The sequence below is a fragment of the Mya arenaria genome, chromosome 8 (assembly GCF_026914265.1).
Source record: "Mya arenaria isolate MELC-2E11 chromosome 8, ASM2691426v1".
Classification (NCBI taxonomy): Eukaryota; Metazoa; Mollusca; class Bivalvia; order Myida; family Myidae; genus Mya; species Mya arenaria.
This window is the reverse complement of record NC_069129.1, coordinates 65,212,903-65,235,351: the sequence shown is the minus strand read 5'-3', so window position 1 is coordinate 65,235,351 and position 22,449 is coordinate 65,212,903. Positions and strand designations below refer to the sequence as shown.

The 22,449-nt window shown below is 39.1% G+C and overlaps 3 protein-coding genes across 7 annotated transcripts in view; 1 reads left to right on the top strand and 2 right to left on the bottom strand.

The window, feature by feature from the left end:
• LOC128243815 (uncharacterized) overlaps nt 1–16,202 on the top strand; it is a 33,507-nt gene extending 17,305 nt beyond the window's left edge. For all 5 annotated transcript variants that reach the window (XM_052961778.1, XM_052961779.1, XM_052961777.1 and 2 more), the window contains 2 exons: nt 11,506–11,675; nt 14,517–16,202. In XM_052961778.1, coding sequence (XP_052817738.1) covers nt 11,506–11,675; nt 14,517–15,855 — 1,509 coding nt within the window. In that variant the 3' untranslated portion in view covers nt 15,856–16,202. The remainder of the gene's footprint in view (nt 1–11,505; nt 11,676–14,516) is intronic.
• On the bottom strand, nt 3,713–5,729 carry LOC128243817 (fatty acid-binding protein, liver-like). Its single transcript, XM_052961783.1, has 4 exons — nt 5,516–5,729; nt 5,145–5,317; nt 4,371–4,484; nt 3,713–3,979 (listed from the first exon to the last, which is right to left on the bottom strand). Exons 1-4 carry the CDS (start codon nt 5,586–5,588, stop codon nt 3,923–3,925), a joined length of 417 nt encoding a protein of 138 aa, XP_052817743.1. The 5' UTR covers nt 5,589–5,729; the 3' UTR covers nt 3,713–3,922.
• LOC128243816 (sodium/calcium exchanger regulatory protein 1-like) lies at nt 6,281–7,742 on the bottom strand. Its single transcript, XM_052961782.1, has 4 exons — nt 7,503–7,742; nt 7,107–7,282; nt 6,854–6,970; nt 6,281–6,626 (listed from the first exon to the last, which is right to left on the bottom strand). The coding sequence occupies exons 1-4, from the start codon at nt 7,576–7,578 to the stop codon at nt 6,564–6,566; spliced, it is 432 nt and encodes a 143-aa protein (XP_052817742.1). The 5' UTR covers nt 7,579–7,742; the 3' UTR covers nt 6,281–6,563.
• Nucleotides 16,203–22,449: the final 6,247 nt, after the last annotated feature.

The following is a 22,449-nucleotide window of genomic DNA, read 5'->3' as shown; positions in this document are numbered from 1 at the left end:
TCACTTTCTTCGTGATATCCCAAGTCATTCTAAACGTGTACGCAATGGACACATACTTGTATGACACACGTGTCCCTAGAAGGAGTGCTTTGCAATCTCTATAATGTTGACTATATGTATGCCACACGTGCAGTATTCAGTTCCCCTGTCCTCAAGTGCTCCATGCCCTCAAGTGCTCATTGCCCTCAAGTTTTATATGCCGTGAAGTGCTCCATGCATTCATGTACTCTATGCCCTCAAGTGTTCTATGCCCTCAAGTCCTCCATGCCCCCAAGTGATCCATGCCCTCAAGTGCTCCGTGTCCTCAATTGCTCCATGCCCTCAAGTGCTCATTGCCCTCAAGTTTTATATGCCGTGAAGTGCTCCATGCATTCATGTACTCTATGCCCTCAAGTGCTTTATGCACTCAAGTCCTCCATGCCCCCAAGTGATCCATGCCCTCAATTAATCTTTATACATAACTCCTCGCAATAGTTACTATCATGATTCGCATTGACAGCTTGCATTTTGAATATTTGCCCATCATGTTTGATTATTAAAGCGAAAATGAGCATTTTCTTAGTTCTTCGACATTGTCGCTTTATATCTTGGAGAGAAAAGGGATTATTGTTTAAGATGCATGTAAGCGTTATTTTTTGCTTTAATTAAACCGCTGTGAATGCCCACCTTAATTAGTAGTAGATCGAACGCGGTCGCCTGTATACGAACGCCCTGATTTAAGGTGATTCGCAAAGTTCAAAACGCATGTACAATCATGTACATAAAAGGCTGTAATGAGCTTAAAGTAAATACAAGCCGGATAAGTGGATTTTGTGTTTTGTATTCGTTTGTTCTTCTAACCGGCTCAAAATTTCAAATCTCTACAAGCGGATGACAGACAGGGGGACTAGATACGGTTAATGTTGTGTGTACATTTTGGAGATAAATACTCCAAATTTGTCATTAAAAGGAGATACCCTTCTAGAGCTCTTCATGGAATCAAGTGACGCTATTTGGAAACTTTTTTGTTTTATCATTGTGGTGATTTTTAAGTTCATACTGAGGAAGTAAAACAGCCACGAATTTTGATATTGATGTGTTTTGTGTGTCTTTATGGGCGGAATTAAAATTATGTTAAACTAAGTTATATAATTATGTTGTAATATCGCCTTGAAAAAATAAGAAAGCGTGCGTGCACGAGCGAGAAGCATGCACTGCACTGCGTTGCTCTGTATTAAATAAATACGAATTATATTCACTGCAAATAATAGAAACTTCATAAAGAAATATTGTATAATAAATCAAGGGACGGAGGAAAAGTCGATGGCTTTATTGACATGCCGATAGAAGACTGGATTATCATGGCTATCCATGGAACATAATAAGCGGTGATAAGGCGAGAAAAATGTGAGAAAATTAGAGGAAATTGGTCAGGTATCCTTTCATCAGATGAGATAATGCAGAGAAATCAATGTACGTCGATAAGAGAGGGAAGAATCCGGTGTTGGGCGGGGACTGGAGCGTTGCATACAAGCCGCCGGTAATTAGTTTCCGGTGACACGGAACAAGTGTCCCTGGTTCTGCTGCCGTTTTTGTTCAGCAAGATTAATGATTTACAAACGTTGTGTTCATTAGTTTGTACTCGTCATATAATGTGTTCGAAATTTACTCTCTCGTATTTATGAATTGCATGATAACTTGATAAAAACACTGTGGATCTAGTCGTGTGGTGTTTCCATTCGCGTTAGTTTCAAGGTTCCTTCGTAAACATGACAACTTTGCATAAGAATTTCGTCATTTTTGGAAATACCAATAAGCAAAGCAAATAAGACTGTTGAAAAGATTACACAAAGAAAAAGAAAATGTCAAGGATGCCCTGTGTTAGTCCGGCAGTCCGCGTGTGTTGATGCCGTGGTGCGTGCTGACGTACAGCCTTCACAGGATGCACCTGGAGCCCCTCACCCCCGCTCAGCTTCTCTTCCCTTTTCCCGTGCCTCCGGCAACACCACGGAAACGGAAACGGCGGCGACGTAAAAGCAGCAGAAAAGTGGTAAGAAGCGAAACAATGCGTGTTCTACAAGCGAATGTAATTTTTTTTTGGGGGGGGGGGGAGTGGGGGGGATAAGCTGGAGTATTTAACGTCTTGAGCAATGTCATTCCCTGGTAGATTATCAATAGAGAACGGTTATTATAAATGGTGTAGATCAGTTATTCTACGTCTTCAGCTGTGTAATCCCCTGATGGGTAACTCAAAATTATGTTTATTATTGCATATCCATGACTTAAAACTGTACCAAATGCATTAATGTTAATTAGACCTGTTTTTTTTTATCATGGCACTTCAACTAACACGTCGCAATGAATAATCAAAACGATTGTTTCAAAGTAATTCGGTCTGTTCTCACACTAAACACCTGAGTCATTATTGAAAGAGCCGGTACAAGTGCCAAGTATTCAAGAGGTATTTAAGATTTCAATTGAAACTTGACACATAATATTTATCAGTAGTCATGATATTATTCCGGAGCTGGCTCAGTATGGAGAACACAAAATGTTTTTCTTCTATATGGGCTCATTTTGAATAATCCCATGTGAATTGCTGTGTTAGATATCTAACAATGTTCACCAGTCGAGCTTTGCTCGGGATTTCCGGCTTTTTTAGAATTGGGACACAGTTGTTGTTTGCAAGGAGTCTCCTGCATGGTTGCTGGCCCTTTTCTGCCCATCTCACGGGTCAGACTGTCTGACTCAATCACAATGCCAATTATGCAATTCCCCGATTTCAAGAAAAAAATCTTAATGCGATTAAAATAGCTGTAACAAAAAGCCTGGATTCTCGATAACACCTTGCCCCTTTTTGCGGGCGGGAACAATTCATTCGGAACATTAAAATTTTCTTCATTAACATTTATAATGCATTTATCTGCACGTTCGGGTGGCATTCATTGTTAAATACACTTATTTTAAAGTGAAATGTTGAACAAAGTTAAGATTTTGTTGATGATTTTTTTAAACAATATCGCCAATGTTTGCAGTTACTATATCCAAAACTTTACGAAAAGGCCTGAAACTTCTTCCCAAATTTGTAAATTTTACGATGCAAATTTTCCCAATTTGTCTAGGGTCTTTTCCCCAAATTCGAAAGAAAAAGTCCAGGGTTGGTATGGTCAATCAATTATATATCCTCCATCTTAGGACTGGAAGACGTCCGACTGTTTACCTTAATACAGTTCAGCGTTTCGATACGGTAACGCATGTCATATGGAATGAACTAATTCACATTTAGGTTTGTAAGATCAATCATTGATATCGTCCTCCATTCAAGTGCATGTAGTTTGTTCACAGCGTATTGTGCCCTGGTACAAGATAGCCATCTAGATTCTCAGGTCGACAAAGGCCCGTTGTGGCGCGGGTGTGTACCCGCGTGCAGGGCCATTATGCCGGTCGCAGGGCTATTATACCGGGAATTATTCGGATCACGGCCTGCACCTTATCGAGCCCGGCCGAAATTCCGAGAGAAAACTAATCGGGCTGTGATTCTCATTGGAGGTTAATTCCCACGTATAATTTGATTGAATTTAAGCCGTTTAATCCCATTATGGTTTAATTGATTATACAATCTTAATGCACTCTGATTTGTGAATGGAAACTCGCGGTCATGCTTCCATGTAAAGTCTGCGACTTTCGATTGACCTTGGCTTCGGTGACCTTGGTGTAAGTTATAAGACGCCAATGAATTGTACTTCACATTAATTTAATGTAAAGACAAAATGCACATGGTATGTGTTTGTTTGATAAAAAATATATGAAACAATGTATCAGTAAATAAGTCAAGTGTAAAATGAAGACGACGACATCATATTTTGAACGGATCAACTCCCACGTCAATCAGTCGCATTTTGTGTACTCATTCGGATGCCCAAGGGTTGCTATCTTGTAGCTATCACGCACTCGCAAATTTTCGTACCGATTTGATGCTTTTCCCGATGGCTTCAAATGTCTGAAATAGAGTTGCATGTCCACGTTGCCAGTAGCTCGTATAGGGTTATTGTTACAGATATGTTTGAGTATGTACAGTTGAACTCCGTTGGGTCGAAATCGATTGGCTCGAATTCCTCGTTGGCTCAAACTGGATGTAAAAGACCGATTTCTTTCTACTGAAGGTTAACATTCCCTCTTGGCTCGAATTTTCCCAGCCTCGAGGCTCCCTGTGAGTTCGAGCCAACGGGGTTCGACTGTACTTCATGCTATCTTTGTCTTACGCTAAATCTATGATGAGTTTGTTTTAAATATCAATACAATGCAGCTTACGTAGACAGACAATTTTTAAAGAGATTATACAGGGAGGCACATGTATGTGGTGTGTAGAGTAGAAGCATTTGAGTACGTACGGCGGTCATGGTATTGTCGTCGACCCGTTCCCTGATGATAACACAGTCCGGCTGACCGACCGTTCCCGACTTTTGGTAGTGCACCAACTTATCTCCTTCTACGTTAAACACGGACTGGAAATTAAGAGATGTATATGATGGGGGCAGAACGCGTATGTATATGGGAGTCGTACAACGGATTCTGAATGTACCTAAAGCTATATGCTTTGGGGTTGGAATTCTACTCTGTGACATCATTAAAAAACTGTTTGAGTATTCAAGGCTGTAACATAAACTTTACAGTAATGTCAATGTGACCTTCATATGCCTTCAATGTGGCCTTGTAAGAAATGTGCAATGTGAAAATTAAAGGGATTTAACACCAGTTGATAACAATTAAAATAAAAAATAAAATTGTCAAAAACATGAAATTGACATCGTTGTGTACAACCGGCATTGAATCTTACTGCTGTACCACATCTCTTAAAACACAAATATCTTGGCAGTGTTTGCGCTTTTGCGCTATTTTAACGGGGAAACTCAATTACGACAGCGTGTGAGACGACATGATTGTTGAGTATATTCTTTAAAATCGTGTAAAATGATGAATGAATTTATCGTTCACATACTTGCTCCTTTGACAATTATTTGCTTGTTTTGGGGATATACTGTATTTGCCAAGTTTGAGATTATGTGGTGTCTAGTCTCTTTAATTCAAAGAAGAGGTGGTAAATGGAATCAATGTTTAGCGAATCCCCATTAAGAAATTCTACCCCTCCTCACAAGTCAACCGACCTTGACCTTGCGTCCGTCCATTGTGGTCTCGTCGAACTCCTCGCCTAGTTGGAATTTGAGGTTAACGTTCTTGAATGTTGAGGTTATATTGAGCGTCCAATCATCTCCTTCCTGCCGTATCTCCTCCCAAGTTGCCGTCCGCTTACCGATCTGCCGCAGCGCGAAACCGACCCCTGCAAACACGCGGGACGGTCGATAATCACGGTTTCTTTTCTGTTATTGTATATTTCAAACATTATCAATATCATATACCTGAAACACTTGCTTATTATGTGTCTCCATGCTTTGAATGGCATCGGCCATATGCTACTGTATTGTTTGAGTTCCCCTCCAACATCCCAACCCCTAAGATAGTTATAAAGCACACTCACCAACTGTCTTCATATATTCGTCCCAGTTGTCGTCTTGAGTCTCCAACTTCCACTTTCCTAACACCCGCGTCATATTGCACACACGTCGAGATCGTCACTACTGGTCGGCCGCAACTACGGTTCACTTCCTGTCTGTAATGACCGTGTACAATGCTCCGTTAAAGCGTTCCAAGTTGTTTGCTGTCTAGTCGGTTACAGATAGAACGTTCTATCAATAACTTTTAAAAGTCAGACCACATTGAGATGCAGGATGTTACATGTTTGAGATGAACTCAAGTGCATGGATCATGAAATGAGCATTTATGAACTTCATGATAGCATGTCTGCACCATGTGTGTGGAATTGCCATCTGATAAATTATATATTTTATTAAACTTCTTCGACACAAGACTTCACAACCTTGCCAGACTTCTGATTATACATGAAACAAAACTCACTCACCTAATTGAAAGTTATATCCGATGGTGACATAAATTGAACTTAAATCAATCCTTTAACAGTGTGTTATCAGGTTTGCTATCAAAGTAAGCAAGCTTGATAGTGGTATCAGGGACAGAATGAGCGTGTGTAGGCTTTTCTATGAGCATGGTACTTTGAAATACGAAGATATCTCGCATAATTTGTGAAGATAACAACATTAGCAAGCCTGATAAAAAAACGAGCTATATCAGCAATATTGTTCATTGCTCGTCTTAAAGAGGTCAATTTTTCGATACTTGAGCTCAAAAATACAAGAATCACAATTATTAACTTTATCATGCTTTATTAATTGAATTTTATCATGATTCCACAGACACAGACACGACCCTCATCAAAGCAATGGGCGGCGAGTCCGTAGTTTGTCATAGAAGATCTGTCTGCATTTTTTATCATCGAAAGTAAATGTCACAAGTTAAGCTTGAACTCTGTCTTGGTGGTTCCCGGTCTGACAGTTGATCCTCGTCGAAGCAACGGATTGGAGTGCATGTGTTTGTCATTGAAGATATAATAATGTCTGTGATGTCCCGAAGTCAGACGAGACAACTTGATGGTTCCCGGTCTGAGCTGTTTATCCCTCCTGACGCACAAACTTCCTCACCGACTTCACATTTGTGCCCACTGCTTCATACTCCTGAAATGATACACGGAGTGGTCTACAGGTCCGCATATAGCTGCTTGTATTTTAATCAAATATATCAACAACAACCACTGACGCTGAGTCAAATATAAGCAACACAAGTTTGTGTTTATTGTTGACTGTTTAGCGATTACCACTGATCACGCTGTGACTGATGTTGTTGCTAAACGATTTGATCTTTATTTTATGTTCTAACTGTTCCTTAATCCTAGTACTAGTACCTGTATGAAGAGGTTGGATGAGGATCGCTTCCGTGTAATTTTTGTGTCTGGTACCCCTGGGTTGAGCGACTTCTGGTACTGAACCAGCACCCCCTCTTCATCCACCTCGAACCGCGACTGCAAAAGAAGAAATACCATTTGAGTATATACGTTTTCTTACGTTGGTCAATGGGTAGGGTATATCAATGATGTATTTGTAGTGCACGTGGGTTTTAGTGGCACGTGTTTTATAAGTGGTTATCGGTATTCTCACCACACACTTCCGGCCGTCCATAGTTGTTTCGTGGATCTCTTCTCCAAACCGGAAGTGGAGGCGGCTGTGGCGGACAGATGCTACCACGTACAGCGACCAGGTATTATCGTCTACCTGTGTGATCTCCTCGGTCGGAACCACCTGCTTGCCAAGCTTTCGGAACAGCATAGGAATACCTGCACGCAGACGATATATTTGAATATCGAACCGGAAGGTGATACAGATGCCATCCGCATCAAGACCTCCAACGTTATCGATTGAATTTGCCAAAAAGACACATTCTATACCCCGTTTGTTATTTTCCACCAAACAATTAAAGCAAGTTATAAGGATTGCTATTTGATACGAATATCAAGTCATATTGTATTTCATTACAAAGGGAGTATAATCACTCACCGACCGCCTTCAGGTACTCCTCGAAGTTGTCGTTCCTGTCCCAGTCTAGTTTCCACTTGCCTACAAGTTCCTTCATTTTCCACTCCCAAGTTGTTGTCTCTTAAAAATGTCTTCGTTATTTTTTCCGTAATGGAGTCCTTGCTCCGTGTTAGTTGTTAGTGTTTTTGCTGTTGTTGTCGCCGATCGTGAGGTCTCTTGATGCTTTTAAAAAGTGGATTTTGTTAAATTGTTTGTTGTTGGTATACTAGATGATGTCAATACGTTTCTATTTTCTAATCTTAAATGTTTGTGGGATATATCTTTATATACAGTTATCGGTGCCCCGATAATATCAACATAGATTTCGCGTCATATTTAGGTGAACAGACATGGTCCGATCTAAATATTTGACCGTGATTGATACACTGACCCGGCCTTGTTTGTTTATTAAAAAAATGTAATTAATTTCGGACGAGTTTTCAATTTAAGTTAAGTTTTAATAGTGAACTATTCAATCACAGTTTCACTTTCAAGAAATATTTTAAAAGAACTGTATTGTCCTCGACGTTTCTACAATCAATCAAATTCAAAGCAGACACTCTTATAAGTATGTTTGAAGAGCTCAAACCTCGGGGTGAAATTGATCACTGCAAAGCCTTTCTTCTATTTACAGTATAATAAACACTGAAGCACCAGCTATTTTAATAGTGTTTGTTCACTTATTCATAAATTTAACTTTCTGTGTAATGTCTTTGTTAAAAGTGGCATGAGTTATAGACGACAAACATGGTCATATTTACGTTTGTGGCGAGTTGGAGAGAAAAAGGAGACCGGGGCTCGGAATCTGTGTAACAGGCGGGGAGGGTCACTTAATGACAGACACTGTTTAAGGGGGCAGGTACGAAAAAAGGCATGACATCGGCAATTTCTGGAACTTCGAGTGTATCAGCCTGTGTTTAGGTCTTGCCAACAAGTCAGAAGAAAGGTTTAATACTGTAGCAGGACGAGTTACTGCATGACGGACACCTTATAGGGGCATAGTACAAGAACTGGACATAGGCTACTTGGCCCAATTGTTTTGTTTTTTAGCTTGGAGGATATAGGAAGCAAAGACGTGTTTAAGTGCGTTTAGACTTCACAAAAAGTACAACAAATATTGACATAAGTAATGTTTGAAACAAGAAACTAGTTAATTACTAGGTAATCTATCAAATTGGACCGGATATTTCTCAGGATGCGCAATCGAATGTTTAGACGAATAAGTGGGAATAATGTTGAATAAATATGGACGACTGTAAAATATCTATATTTGTATCATTCAAGCAGTTCTGATGTGACCTAACTTGGCATTTTACTGTCCCGGAGCATTGAGAATGTCGAGTAGCATTGAGACTGTCGAGTCTCCAGTGCATTGGATGACCTTCTAAGTGGAGCCACTTGTGTGCGCGTTCTTGTTTTCTCTCTTGAACTGTGGGACGAGTATAGTTTCAAAGATATTTGCCTGCTTGAATCTACGACATTGTACCATTGAATGTGGAATAATTATAGACAAATTTATTGGAGAACCTTCAATGACAAATAAAATAGAATTATTAATACACCCGTGGGGTAACATATCTCATATTTTTCTTTTGTGTTGTGATAAAGCTTTATATCATAATTCAGAGTAAATTGAATGAAAGTGTTGTACAATTGAAAATCATAAAATATACATGAAACGTTAATGGTTAATTTTCGGACGGGGAATGGACTATAAACTGTTTGACTGAAACAAATCGTCAATATTTTCATAAACAATCCTTGCTCTTGTTGAATATTTGAGAGAGTTTGTTTAAGTGTCGAGACTGGAACTTAAGTTTTTGCGAGTGATTACTTCCGATAAGTGGATTAATGTATCACAAAAATAACAATTCATTTTACTTCAAACGACGTTTTCAGTTTTGTTTCGGGTGTACGAGTGTTAACAAATGCTTTAATAAGTTTTATATAAAAATAATGACCTTTTTAATTGGACAAAAATTTGTTTTGAAGTCAAAAGAAGTGTCCCTGAAAAAATCAAAGATATGGAATAATTTGGTTGAAGAGATAATTTGATCGGATTGCCTTGATCTCACAATACCAGCACCGTGTTGTTTGATAAAGAGTCTCATGTTGGAATAAAATATACTCGTTTGATTAAAACTTTATTGCGATATAATAGTCTTAAAACTGTGATTAAAATACATAGTTGTTAATCTTGTTAAGCAAGCTAAATGTCACAGAGTATTAGAAAAATGACAAGTTTATTTTTGGATTTACAGTGTAAGATATATTCCATGTATACTTTTTATAATTAAGTGTTAATGTTCAACAGATGGAATGAAACAAAATTATGACAAAAACTATTCATTGCAAATCTGAGACTGATGGGACAATCGCACAAGTGTATGCAAATACACGTGGAACCTTTCAATTAAAATACCCATGTTCGCTAGTATTTTATAAACCGTGTTATACTAAAGCGAGGTGTTGCTACTTCTTAAACCCTGCAGTGCCATCATCATGTAACACATTGCACAATGAAGCTGTTTGAAACACGAGCTGAAGGTTCGAGCCCCGTGGCTGCCCCTGTGCTTGCTGTTACGCGTTCTCAAATGAAGCAACGGGACATCTGGTCCCGGGGGAGTGTAAGGTACTTTGACCAGTTGGAGGATATCATATTTATAAACAGGCGACCCCCGACACGGCGGAGGCAGGTTAAGGAAGTGCCCGCCTTAATAATAGAGGAAGCCCCGCCGATCACCGGGAGCTCTATGGTAATAGACTATACATCTATCGCTGCTGATCAATATTTTGATTACACTTTTAACAGCATTTAAAGATTAAAATTCGGATCTAAAATCCTAGTGTTCAGATTGCACTTATCATCATTGGAATATAAAGCCCACTCTTTGACAACCTGATAGCTGCATTATCTGATACCCAAACCTTTTAATGGCGCATTATCCCTTGTTGAATTCAGCATTATATGGTATCGAACTGTTTGGACTGATCACGGTAATTACTATATAGCTGACATGAACGTCGACAAGATTGAAAATTCAATGGACGAGACAGAAGAACGCTTTTATGACAAGTTTATAAATAGCTTTTACGGCTAACTTGAACTGGGTCTTAGTTCTTAATACAACGAGGAATTACTTGACATTATTCCTGTATTTAGTTCTGTACACACCGGTATCAACCATTCATACAGTGTCACTGTAACCTCGACCAGTAGTCAACAACTGTATATTTTCTATGTTTTCTGATGGTTTCTGCGGTTACTGTACTCAATCCTTGTTCGTATCTAATATAACAAACACTAGAACTAACCTTCTATTTTGAACTATTACCTTTCACACTAACTAAATAACAGACTGTTTGAATAACTGTTTTCTGTGTACTTTCCATCAGCCATGAATATGTATGTTTGATGATTATGAAATGTTTTTAAAATCAATCACGTTTGTTCTTCTTTTAAACAAACACTTTATCAAAATCGTATGTACGTATATAATTATGTTCTTGTTTCAATTTATTGTGTTTGTAATGTTATATTTCTGATTGCAGATAAAACTTTATTCTATAAAATGAAATGTGATTAATATATGCCAGATCATGTCCTTACATGGCCAATAAATCTTATGAGACTCGAGCACTTGGACATCATAATTTAAGACATTATTACCAAAACACTCAACATAACTTGTTTTAATTCATAAGTTGACTTGAAGTTGAATAGTGACGCAACGTTGCTATAAACCTTGTAGTATTAAATGATTGAAACCACTTGAACTTGTTTTATGTTTTTGAGCATTATGTTACCCTTGCGTCCTTGTAAATCAACCCTTCTAAACTCCAGATTCACATTCTCTGCCTTATAAATACTTTAAGAGATGGAATAAAAGTAACGTTTTCAGGTCTTCACACAGTATACCTTCCATGTGCACCCGTATAAATGTATACCATTATGTTAACCCCTTTGACGTTTGTGTTTTTTCAGAAGCTGTATCAGCGCCCGGCGGCCGAGAACCCAGCACAGGTGTACCGCAGCCAGCTGGCGGCGTCCCTCCGCGCCTTCCAGCAGCGCCAATGGCAACCCCTTAATCATCAGGAGCTTGACACAAACTACATCCGCTGTAAACCCGTCCAGCCCGCCGCCCATAATGAGAGGTATGTTATTGCATGTGTATGATAAATGCTTTCTCGTACATAAGCGTTGTATACACGATTATTTGGAAGCAAACGCCTTGGATTGCGTTGCTTTATAGGAAAATATTATGGATGGTCAGTGTTTGGATTGTTTTTATTTCACTCGATATCTTCTGCTTCTACTGCTTTGGTCCGTTTCTTACTTAACTCATCATTACGTATTTTCTCTTATATTGTCAACCAACGTAAACTGACTATCCTCTTCCTGCGCCATTCTCTCCTACTTCCTCTCTGCCATTCAACCGTGTGATGCCGCCAACTTCGCTGCTAATTGCTCGCTTGATGTTTCAATTCCCCTTGGCATCGCTTATTGATTTAACAATTTTCTTTCAATGATCTTGTTGTAGATTATTGTGGAATTTTACACCTGAATGAACTTCCGTGGTTTACCAGGAAATTAGATTTCATTGCCGTTTTCTGTGTATGGTTGTGTAACACGGGGCAGCGACGGGGAACCGGAAGTCAATAACAAGAGGCTGATACAAAAATACTAAAATAGTCGTCATGTTTGTTATTTTCTGCAGTCTTTAATCAAAGAACCAGTTCCTTCCCAAATGAAACTAATTCACGGATCACGCAAATCGCACTTGGCATATCTTTTTAAGAACATTACATTTTGTTTTAATTCAACCCCTTACACTTTCTGCTGCTGTGCTCCGTAATAATGTTGTAATAAATGTTATACCTTATATTACATCAGAGCGCCTCTAGATCTTGAGGCTTTTTTCTACAGATAAATGATTGTAAGTACATCTAAACGTCGATGCGATATCGGGTTTTCACATGTTAACAGCCTCCTCCTCGGGTATTGAACGAAGTACTCGTGCACGATACAAACATAATGGAATTAATTAATGTTCTCATCATGTGAACAAAATGTATGTTGCTCTAGAGCACATAATTAATGTTGTCGCCGTGCTTCACTAGAGTTAGCTTATACGGGTTTCGTTTCAGTTATATTGTTTAATTTTGCAAACGACAAAAAAGCTCAATTTCGAATGCATTCACGGCATTAAAATGATTCTTCGGAGATTATGACGGCGGTTGCCTTGGAAACGAAAACATATATTCTTGGTAAATGGATTTTCTAGTAACCACATGATGACAATGTACAAGACGATGTCGTGCAATGTTCAGATGTTGTATTTCTAGCGGCGAGTGATCATGTGTAATGATGTTATTATTAAAAAATAATTGGACATAGGAGTACAAGAGAGCGTATCAACAGGCGTTTTTCGGCATTTGTGAATGCATTTTATCGCAAATTACACAGGAGAGAATATAAGTATCTTCCATGGCCGAGAGTGTAAGATAGGTTCATTCCAACCCGAGCGTAGGGTGTTTTGCGGAAACGAGGTTTACCGAGTTTCCGCAAAACACCCCGCGCGAGGGTCAAGATGAACCTATCTTACACGAGCGGCTATGGTAGATGCTTTTTCTCCCACCTCAGTTAAACAAAATTAAGTAAAAATGTATTTTTTTGCCGGAACTCTTTTGTGCTTAGTGAAAATAATTGCGTACGGATATGCAATAATTCGTGGTTGTCATGGATATTCGCGCAGTGATTCAAAGTATGTAAATGGTCTGATCGGTCTTTAAATAGTTCTAAGGAGAGTGAAGCATTATTTCTTGAAAGGTGCGTGAAAACTGTTTTATGGTGACATTTGAAGCGAGAAATAATTAACTCGCGTTCTAAATATTGCCATCAGACAAGGTTTCCATGATGCGCTACAGACGACAGTCTTCAACAAGGGAGGTAATTACAATGTGGTGACCATTAAAAGAAGTTCCATACGGGCATTTTATCTTCGCCCGTGGGCAAGATAAGAATTTCTAGCATGGTTAAATTAATGGATCTACTTATCTGAGGTGGTAAGTAACCACTGAGAAAAAGTAACGTTGGATTAAAAGACATTTGTCGAATAAGATAATTAATAATTCGGTGTTTTTTCTGTTTAAACCTCGATTATTTAACAAAGCCATGCAACTATGATACAGGGGATCATTCCTCATACTCTGCATTTATTTTCTAGAATTAAATCGTCTTTAACAATTCACAAATCACACTTTTCACAAAATTTGTGATCACGAATTTCACAAATTATTTGTGAAAAACAAACAGGTGGATCTATTATCACGTACCACATTTTTTTGAAATGTTTGCTTGATATGGCAATTTTCACAGGCGTAAAAAATTCAAAACTTATTGTTAAAAATGTGATTCGATACATGTGTATATTGCCATATGAAGCACAAGGTTTACAATTGTAAAAAAAATGTGGCTTGCGTTACAGTTTTGTATAAGATCAATCCAGGACAAACTCACTGTATCTTGTATAATTCACTAGTACGTTCTTGATGCTATTCTGGTTTCACCGAATGCTCCATAATTGATGAAGGTGACGTTTAAATGTCGCAGTATAGTTATACTGCCACGGCAACGGCAACCATCTTACTGCCGACCGTAATTGACAGAGACATAAATACGTCATTCCAGTCTGACAATAACGGGGCCTTAAATGTATTCATTTGCTTGTTCGAAGAAGATTGTATATTTATTTGTGTTTTAACATCGGCTATTTTTGTGATTCTCTTTTGTAAAACTGTTTATTGTTTGCACTAATCAATATACTAATTGTTATCTGATGATGAATCTGTACTACTTTTAAAGAAATTCAGTTAAGACATCAAAGACCATTCCATGAAGGCACTTGACTGACTTTGATAGTTATTGTCTTAAGCAATTTTGTGTGGTTCACGGTTTCAATAGTTTGTTTTGAACACGTATATTTGTACTTTCAGACCATCTACTTCCTGTTCCGTACGCGGTAGCGGAACGACGGCCACTCGGCTCCAGCGGCCAAAGTCAGTTCCGGCATCTTCCCTGCGCCCCAAGAGCGGGCGGCGGGGCGACACTCCGTCCGGCGTCCGCCCAGGCAAGTTCGACACCCTCAGTCCCATGGTCATATCTGAGTTAATGGGCGAGGAAGAACGACCAACTTCCGGTTATGAAACACGTGCAGACGATAAATCGCCTTTTGTCGACGAGCTTGTCGAGGAAACTAAGAAACTTATAGAGAATGACGATACTAGTACAACTTCCGGAATCGATTCCGGTGCTTCAGATAACGAGAGTCCTAGTTCTGATGAAGATAGTGACTTTGAACCAGAGATTGATAAGGACATTGATATTCCACAGCTGAATCTACGGCCAGAAAAACTTGACGCTTTATACATACCGGAACCGAAACGTGGCTGGCGCCAGTACGACTTTGACATGTCGAATATTGATATACCCCCTTACGAATTCGAGAGTCCATTCCCGAGTCATATTGAAGACTTGGACTTACGACAGATGGCGAAATTCAAGTGGAACTGGCGGAATCACGTCAAGGTGAAAACTGACAATGACTCTGATCTAGGTGGTATACTCGATAGACTAGTAGAGTTTGAAAAACTTCAACTGGATACAATAGAATGGGAAAACAAGCGGGCTTCTCAATTGAAAAAGCAGGCGACAAAGAGAAACGGTAGTGCAAAGCCCGTGATAAAAGACAAACGTTGTGATCCTAACTGTCTGCAGGCCACGTGCTTTGGGGACTGCCCCGAGAAACTCGTGCAATCGAATACGTGCGAGATATGTAGACAGGGGTACTGTACGGGCACGTGCAAGGAGACTAAGTACGAACAGCGCATGCGCCAGTCGCGCCAAGAAGAGGAGCGGCCAGTAACTCCAAAGTCTCCGTTCCCGCGCGCGTGCCCCTCGTGCCAGAGGAGGCACAACGCAAAATTCATTAACGCTAATAATTTGGTGATTGGGACTCAACGTTTTAACAACGCGACGTTCACTCGAGGGCAGAGTTCAATGAAGGCGAGAGACGTTCGGCCACGGACACCGGCCACGCTCTCCAAGGATGTGCTGCAAGAGTTTGAAAAACTTAACATAGAAGCAACTCAGCCATCCCGACCCCAGACCGCCGGCGTTGCCCGCCCGCGCAGTCGCAACGCACTATTCCCCGGGAAAAGTTTTTACTCACAGAGAAAGAATTCGCTCACTGAACTTGATAAAGTTGGTGTTGCCAAGAAAAAACAAAGAGTGAAAAGTTGTACTCGACTCAAGCGACCTAAAACTGCCGGATAAACTGTGCTTTTTATGTTTATAATGCTTTATTTGTTGCATTTCATTGCATAAATTTTAGAGACGTAACTTATTTATATACTAAACTATTTATTGTACTGTAATGGCAAACAGTTTAAAACTTTTTATTCGCACAATATGTGCTACACTTCTACAAAAAGCTTATTTCTGTATGCATCATTATATTAATGACAAGCGGTTAAACATAGTATAGTAATGAAGAAGATTAATAAATTAATTCTGTACACTCAACAGCGTTGCTTTATTTGAAATGGATCGGAGTTCTAGAAATAACGGGATGTATTAGGTGTTCAACAAGGGTTTTTTGTTTATATTTACCATTATCACGTGATGAAATAAACGCTTAAAGTTAAGAAAAAAATTCGATTTTATTGTAGCTTTGTGAAGTTTGCTAAACATACGGCATTCGACATGCAAACAGTATTCAAATATAGCATTCGGAGCTCCGAATGCAAATATAGGTTTAAACGACTTTTGCGACATTCGATTGTTTATGCTCTGAGCAACATTCGCTACATTTGCAGCATTCACGATATCCACGACATCAACATGACCGGTCTTATAACCGTGGCCAATTCCTCAGATCTTGCAAATTTTATTCTGTATTCTTGCCGGACCCGTGGAACGTCTCAATAACTTTCGCTTAATTTGACAAAACAATTGTTTATGACGTGCTATTTTAAAATCTACAACACATCCTGGAAAAGCCATTCTCGGACGACAGAACGGACGGAAGGGCCTAAAAACCTAGTTTGGTAGCACGGACGCACAGACGGACGGACGAGCCCACATATACACTAGCATACATGTTAGGAGTTTATAAAATGCCTGTGAAATTAAAGTATTTATAAAGCCATCCTAGCGTCAGTCAAGTAAGACAAAATTAGCCTTGACGGAATGGAAGGGCATTCCACATCTACAAACAACATTATACCACATTAACAAGAACGAAAACTACTTCTGCCCGAAGCTCTGTTGTGCTTCTTAAGTAGCAACAAGTTAAGCGAATACATTATATTATAATGGCGATTTATAAAGCAATGAGTAATATATAGAGACAATATTTGTCCATTTGTCCATAGTGTAAGATCGTTATATATTTCACAGAGTGAGCACCAAAGTTATATTTCACGAGTAGCGCGGCCAGGAATGAATCATTCACTTTTGGTATTAACGAGGCTTAATATATAGAGCCTATTTGTTTTTTCATGGTAAGATCGTAATAAATTTCACCGAATGAGCACCCACACCTATATATATTTCGATTACTACAGCGTAGCCATATGTAAAGTAGTTATTTTTTGTGTTCACGCCAATGTCTCATTCCTGTGCGCAATGATGTTTGATTCGAATAGCAGAACGGGCTTAATTTAAAAAAAAAAAAAATAATAATTTCACTGTTTAAAAAAGTGAAAAAATATTTTTTATTTCATAACTTAATCTTTATAAACAACCGGAATGCATATAAAACAAATATGTATTTCACTTCTCATTTAAAAGTAAAACTATGCGAAAGTTGCGAAAAACTACACACGTTCTAGGAATTCACGATTGATTCACTTTTTTGGCGTTTGCAAAATTAGCAAACCCAGAAAAAATAAGCAAACAACAACTATAATTTATGAACAAACTGTTTTATTTATTTATTTATCCATACAACATTTCCTAAAAAGCATGAAATATGCGCTATTAAAATAGCACTCATTCAAAAGATAATATTATAATACTGCAAAACAAGGCCGATTGTTCAGATCATTGTTTACAGTTAACATTGTTATTAACAACTTAATTGTTAACTTTGAAAGGTGAACTATTTGATGATGTACCCGCTTATTTGAAAATAACAAGTACAGCTGAAACAGTTGTCTCAAATCCTGTTAGAAGAAATACTCTAGATCACAAGTGCATCCGTTAAACTTCCAGAGCTGTAAATATTTGCAAGTTAACATCGATGACGTTAACAATATTGTTAATTTAAACAGAGTTCTGAATAATCGGCCCAATGTGTACAAAAATATAAAAGCTATGTAAAAGTATATTTAAATAATTTCCTATCAAATCCATGTATAATGTATAATTTTCAAAACGTCTTTATCACAGATAAATTAATAGTTATATAGTTATATCAAAATGCAAAAACAGTTACCAGGGTGCACATGATTAATTTTATACTGGTTTATAAACTCTTAAAGCCGACATCGTAACACTGAGATCAACTTAAAGTCAACTTGATTAAACGGTTGAGATAATGACTACTTAATCCTACTGAAAAACCACCAACACATATATATACTGAAAGACCCTTGTTGACACAGGGAGTTCCATAAAATAAAATAATTGTATCCGAAGATTAATATACTAATATGCCGTAATATAGCGCCTCCTTCCACTATACACATTCCCTAGCCCAACCCCTGCCCGAGCTACAATGCCTTTTCAGAAGAAGGGGAGGTAGCAGGTCTTGTTCCGCTTGGGCGAACGCTTAACGGCGCGGTAGACGTTCATGAAGAGGAAAGGGAACTTCCGGAGGAAGAACTGGCACGGCTCGTCCACGCATGCACGCGCCCGCTCTGACCTGCAACGGCGGAAAATGATAGGACGTGGCATTAAGTTGGAGACCCCATGGTCCTTATCAGAATTTCTAGGACATTAAGATACATGTTTTAAATGTGAGAAATGACGAAAGTATTGTGATAGACGGAGCAAACTGATGGTAAACAAACACTCTTAAAAGTTATATTATGGGACAATTCTCGAAATCGGCGGCATTTTATATGTAGGAACTTTACTCACAGTTTCTCCTTGTGGTTACAGTAGTTGTGAACGAAGAGAACGAGGTCGGCCAGGGTGTTCTTGTACTGGCGATAGCCCGTCATCTCCCGCAACAGATCACCCTCCAATTGTTCAGTCTGAACACAGAGAGATAGATACATGTATATAAATATGCCAGAATGGTCTTGTACTGGCAAACGCGAGTCATCTCCGACAACAGGGGTCATGATAACCGACAGTCTCAAATCAGAGTTCAGACTCAACACTCAAAACTACTATTTTCTTCTTCTTGGAGAGGGTTAATCATGAACCCTGCTGTGTGTATTACCACTTTGAAATAAAAATATAATGTTTACAATGCTGTACACATTTAAAAACAACAACAACATTTTTCTGAATCTGAGTGAGACAGTTCGTAACCATGGACCGAGATTACACTCATATTGATATGTCTGAACACGAGTATCAACATTGTTCACAGCACAACCATCCAACGACTTCAAAGACATGAATAATTGTTAAAAGGAATGTTGTTGTTCTTTCCTTCGGATGATTGGATGCCTGGTTGTTTTCTAAAACATTCTACCACACGGTATCGTAACCCGGCCCTTTGTATTGTATTTTAAATATTAAAGTGAAAATAGTAGCTTTCAAGGAGGAAATCTCTGATGCGGCCTTACCCATTTTCCAATCTTAAAGTTGTTAACGGTGTTCAAAACTTCAAACATGGATTCACGCTTTCCGTCGGGTCTGGAATGAAAACGGTAAATGCAACTTGTGAGACTATGACACTGACTGAAGATAGTTCCGGTTAAAAATGTTGCCTCATCTTTACGATACAAAATAAAGAATGTCCTGCTACTTCAGTTGATAGACCGGAAGTGACCATACCCGTGCTTCAGCTCCCAAACGATGTCCGAGCCGACAATATTCACAAACCGGAAACGCTTCTCCATGCCCCAGAAACACGGGTGTCTGCAAATAGAGAAGTATCTTAATACTTAACGTGGTAATTAAATGAAATATTCTTATAAACATTTAAAATGTACAAATTCTGCTCTTTTTAACATTCACTCTCACACTTTTAATGCTTGCTGTTCCGTGCGTAAAGCTATTGCAATAATAGATAACTGTTGTGCACAAATCCATTGGCTTGGTTACCTACCCTAGCGCCATGCTGATGCTGGGCCGCTCGGTGCGGTTTGGCGCCATCATTGTGACGAGCAGGTCCGCCGCCTCCTCCCCGACTTCGCACAGGGTGGTCAGGGCTGGCGTGATCCCCCGCAGATTCTGCAGTATCTCTTCCGTGTTGCTGCCGAACGGGTGCCGCCCGCCTGACAGGATATAGTACAGCAATATGCCAGTCACCTATATTGTATGTGGAAGGGCAGATAGGGTTAATGGGACCTGGCAGAGTGGAACATAGAAAACACTTAACTTTTAGTAAGGATTCGAGCAAAATTTAGATATTAACATCAAATACAGATGGTAAATTTATTTAAAAAATAAAAATGGTCCTTTATACAAGAGTCGTACTGAGGTGTTGATGTTAAATAGGTACAAGTAGTCATGGACTAGTATTGTACAAAAACACATACGAAAATATCGGACTTGAATGAAGACTTCTGTGTGTTAAACGCCACTTCCGGTGCCTGCCAGCACTTATCCTCTGAAAAAAACAACTCGCTAATAAAATTTGCGCATGCAATATTATCCCTGCACTTAAATATTTCTAACAAACTTGGTTGAATCCTCTTCATTATGATGGTCATACTTTTAATAGTTAAACAACGCAACAAAAAGAGGCGGGTGCCACTGAACCTCCTACCGTCCGAGTACACGACGCGTGGAGCACCCCTGTCACAGTTTCGACCGATCCCGTACCCCGTCACCTTCAGAGTGCCCTGCGCGTCCAAAACGATGTTCCCAGGCTGAAGTGTGGAGTGGAAGGCCATCATAACTAGGATCGAGCTTAATGGCGTAAGTTTGTGTTCACGATTCATTTATAAAAACTCGCAGTTTATGAATCTTGCGAGAGGAAGGTAGAATGAATCTATATTTTGAAACGTTAGTTTAGCAATATATAAAAGAAACTATAAACTTGTGTGTGTTTCGAATGAGCTGTACCCTGATTTCCCCGTGCACACACAGGTGGTCCTGGTGGAGACGTTGCATTCCCCGCAGCAACTGAAACATCATCCGCTGGCGCAGCAAATTGTCCACACCAACCTGTTTTGCGAAATATTCAGCCAGTGTATACTCGTGCAGCTCGCTGGTGACGTACAAAATGCCCTCGTGCATCGCGTACTCCTGGAAATAAAAGATTAGTGTTAACATCAACCTGTTAGTGAGCGTATCATGAACATGTATGTTCAAACCCAAGTCAAATATATTACTCTTATTAAGTTTCACCACTTGTACATCTCCGGACCAAACGCCATCTTTAAAGTGATACTCGTATTTAAAAGCAATACATATTGAGTGATAAACCTTTAACTACTTACTAAATAATGCATTTATGGAAAATATTAATTACTGATAACGCAAAAACCGTGTATTTAATAGCTGAAAACGCACAGACATTAAATGACCGGTGGGTCATAAAAGATTCACAGTGATGAAATATCGTCTCTTAAGGTAGAAATATCGGGGTTTATGCACCTTTCTTTCAATTAAACACGGTATCCTTCAACAAAACCACTGTTTTCGTTAATTATTCATCCTTTTCGGTGAATTAAAACAATTGTATTAATTGTGGTGCATCTTATTTGGGAGTAAGAGTGCATCTTTAAAGGGTAGACAGATGGGTGCGTGTTTTGTATACCTTGTACTTGAGTATGAAGTACTCTTGCGAGTCGTCCATTTTGCGGAGGTTTTCAAGCTTGGTGGGGAGATTGGGGACGGCGCGGATGTACTCCGGGGTCACCATTTTCACCGATACTTCCGTCCCGTCCACGAGGTAACCCAGGATAGACGCGCCCGAGCTGAAAAATGTAGTTAATATTATTCCAACATCAGTCAGCAAACTGAAATGATCTGTCAAACAATAAAGAGCCAAGGGTTTAAAGTTCCATTGCTTTAACATTCACTATTCTCTACGCTGTAGAACTGAATATGCCTTTTTAATAATGCACACACAGTTTGTTGTTAATGTAATTCCAACTCTCAGTAAAAATTGCTAAAATCTAATTAAGTTTATCATGTTTTCTTTGGAACACGAATATGTAATTGGCAAAGTTTTTTCAACAGACAAACAAGAGCTTCGTTAGTACCGCTTTTAGCTGATAATAATTCCGAACTGATTGCAAATTATTCTGAAAACAATTATGATGAGTCCTAATTAATGCAATTAAGACATTCCTGGTAATCAACAGTTGGAAACTCAGTAAAAAGAACTTTCAATCTGTAAGTTCAACACAGTATATAAAGACCACAACGCGCTGGTAAATATACGGTTCACAAAGAATAGCAGAGGAGGCAGACTCTAGATTTAAATTGCTACATATATATACAGCCTGAACACCAGCATACGGAATGATCGCTACTGGAACAGTATCAACAAACTGTGCGATGCGAAAATCAACACGAGGGATGATCTTTCCACCAAAATCGCTGGTGAACACAGTCACCCAAGAGATGGCAGCGGCATCGTTGCCGCAGACATTCCTAGTGGTCTGAGAAAGCAGGTATGGGGGTCAACACAGCCATCCATCTTCAACGGTATGCTGACAGTCACACGATCTCAAAACTAGAAGCGCAACTTTCGCACAGTAACTAACTAACTAACCAACCAACCAACTAACT

Coding starts and splice junctions, on each gene's coding strand:
- LOC128243817 (XM_052961783.1), bottom strand. CDS start 5,588: ATGACGCGGGTGTTAGGAAAGTGGAAGTTGGAGACTCAAGACGACAAC. Junction 5,318..5,515: donor CGAATATATGAAGACAGTTG/GTGAGTGTGCTT, acceptor GCGTGTTTGCAG/GGGTCGGTTTCGCGCTGCGG. Junction 4,485..5,144: donor TGGACGGACGCAAGGTCAAG/GTCGGTTGACTT, acceptor CTTAATTTCCAG/TCCGTGTTTAACGTAGAAGG.
- LOC128243816 (XM_052961782.1), bottom strand. CDS start 7,578: ATGAAGGAACTTGTAGGCAAGTGGAAACTAGACTGGGACAGGAACGAC. Junction 6,971..7,106: donor TGGACGGCCGGAAGTGTGTG/GTGAGAATACCG, acceptor CTTCTTTTGCAG/TCGCGGTTCGAGGTGGATGA. Junction 6,627..6,853: donor CATCCAACCTCTTCATACAG/GTACTAGTACTA, acceptor GTATCATTTCAG/GAGTATGAAGCAGTGGGCAC.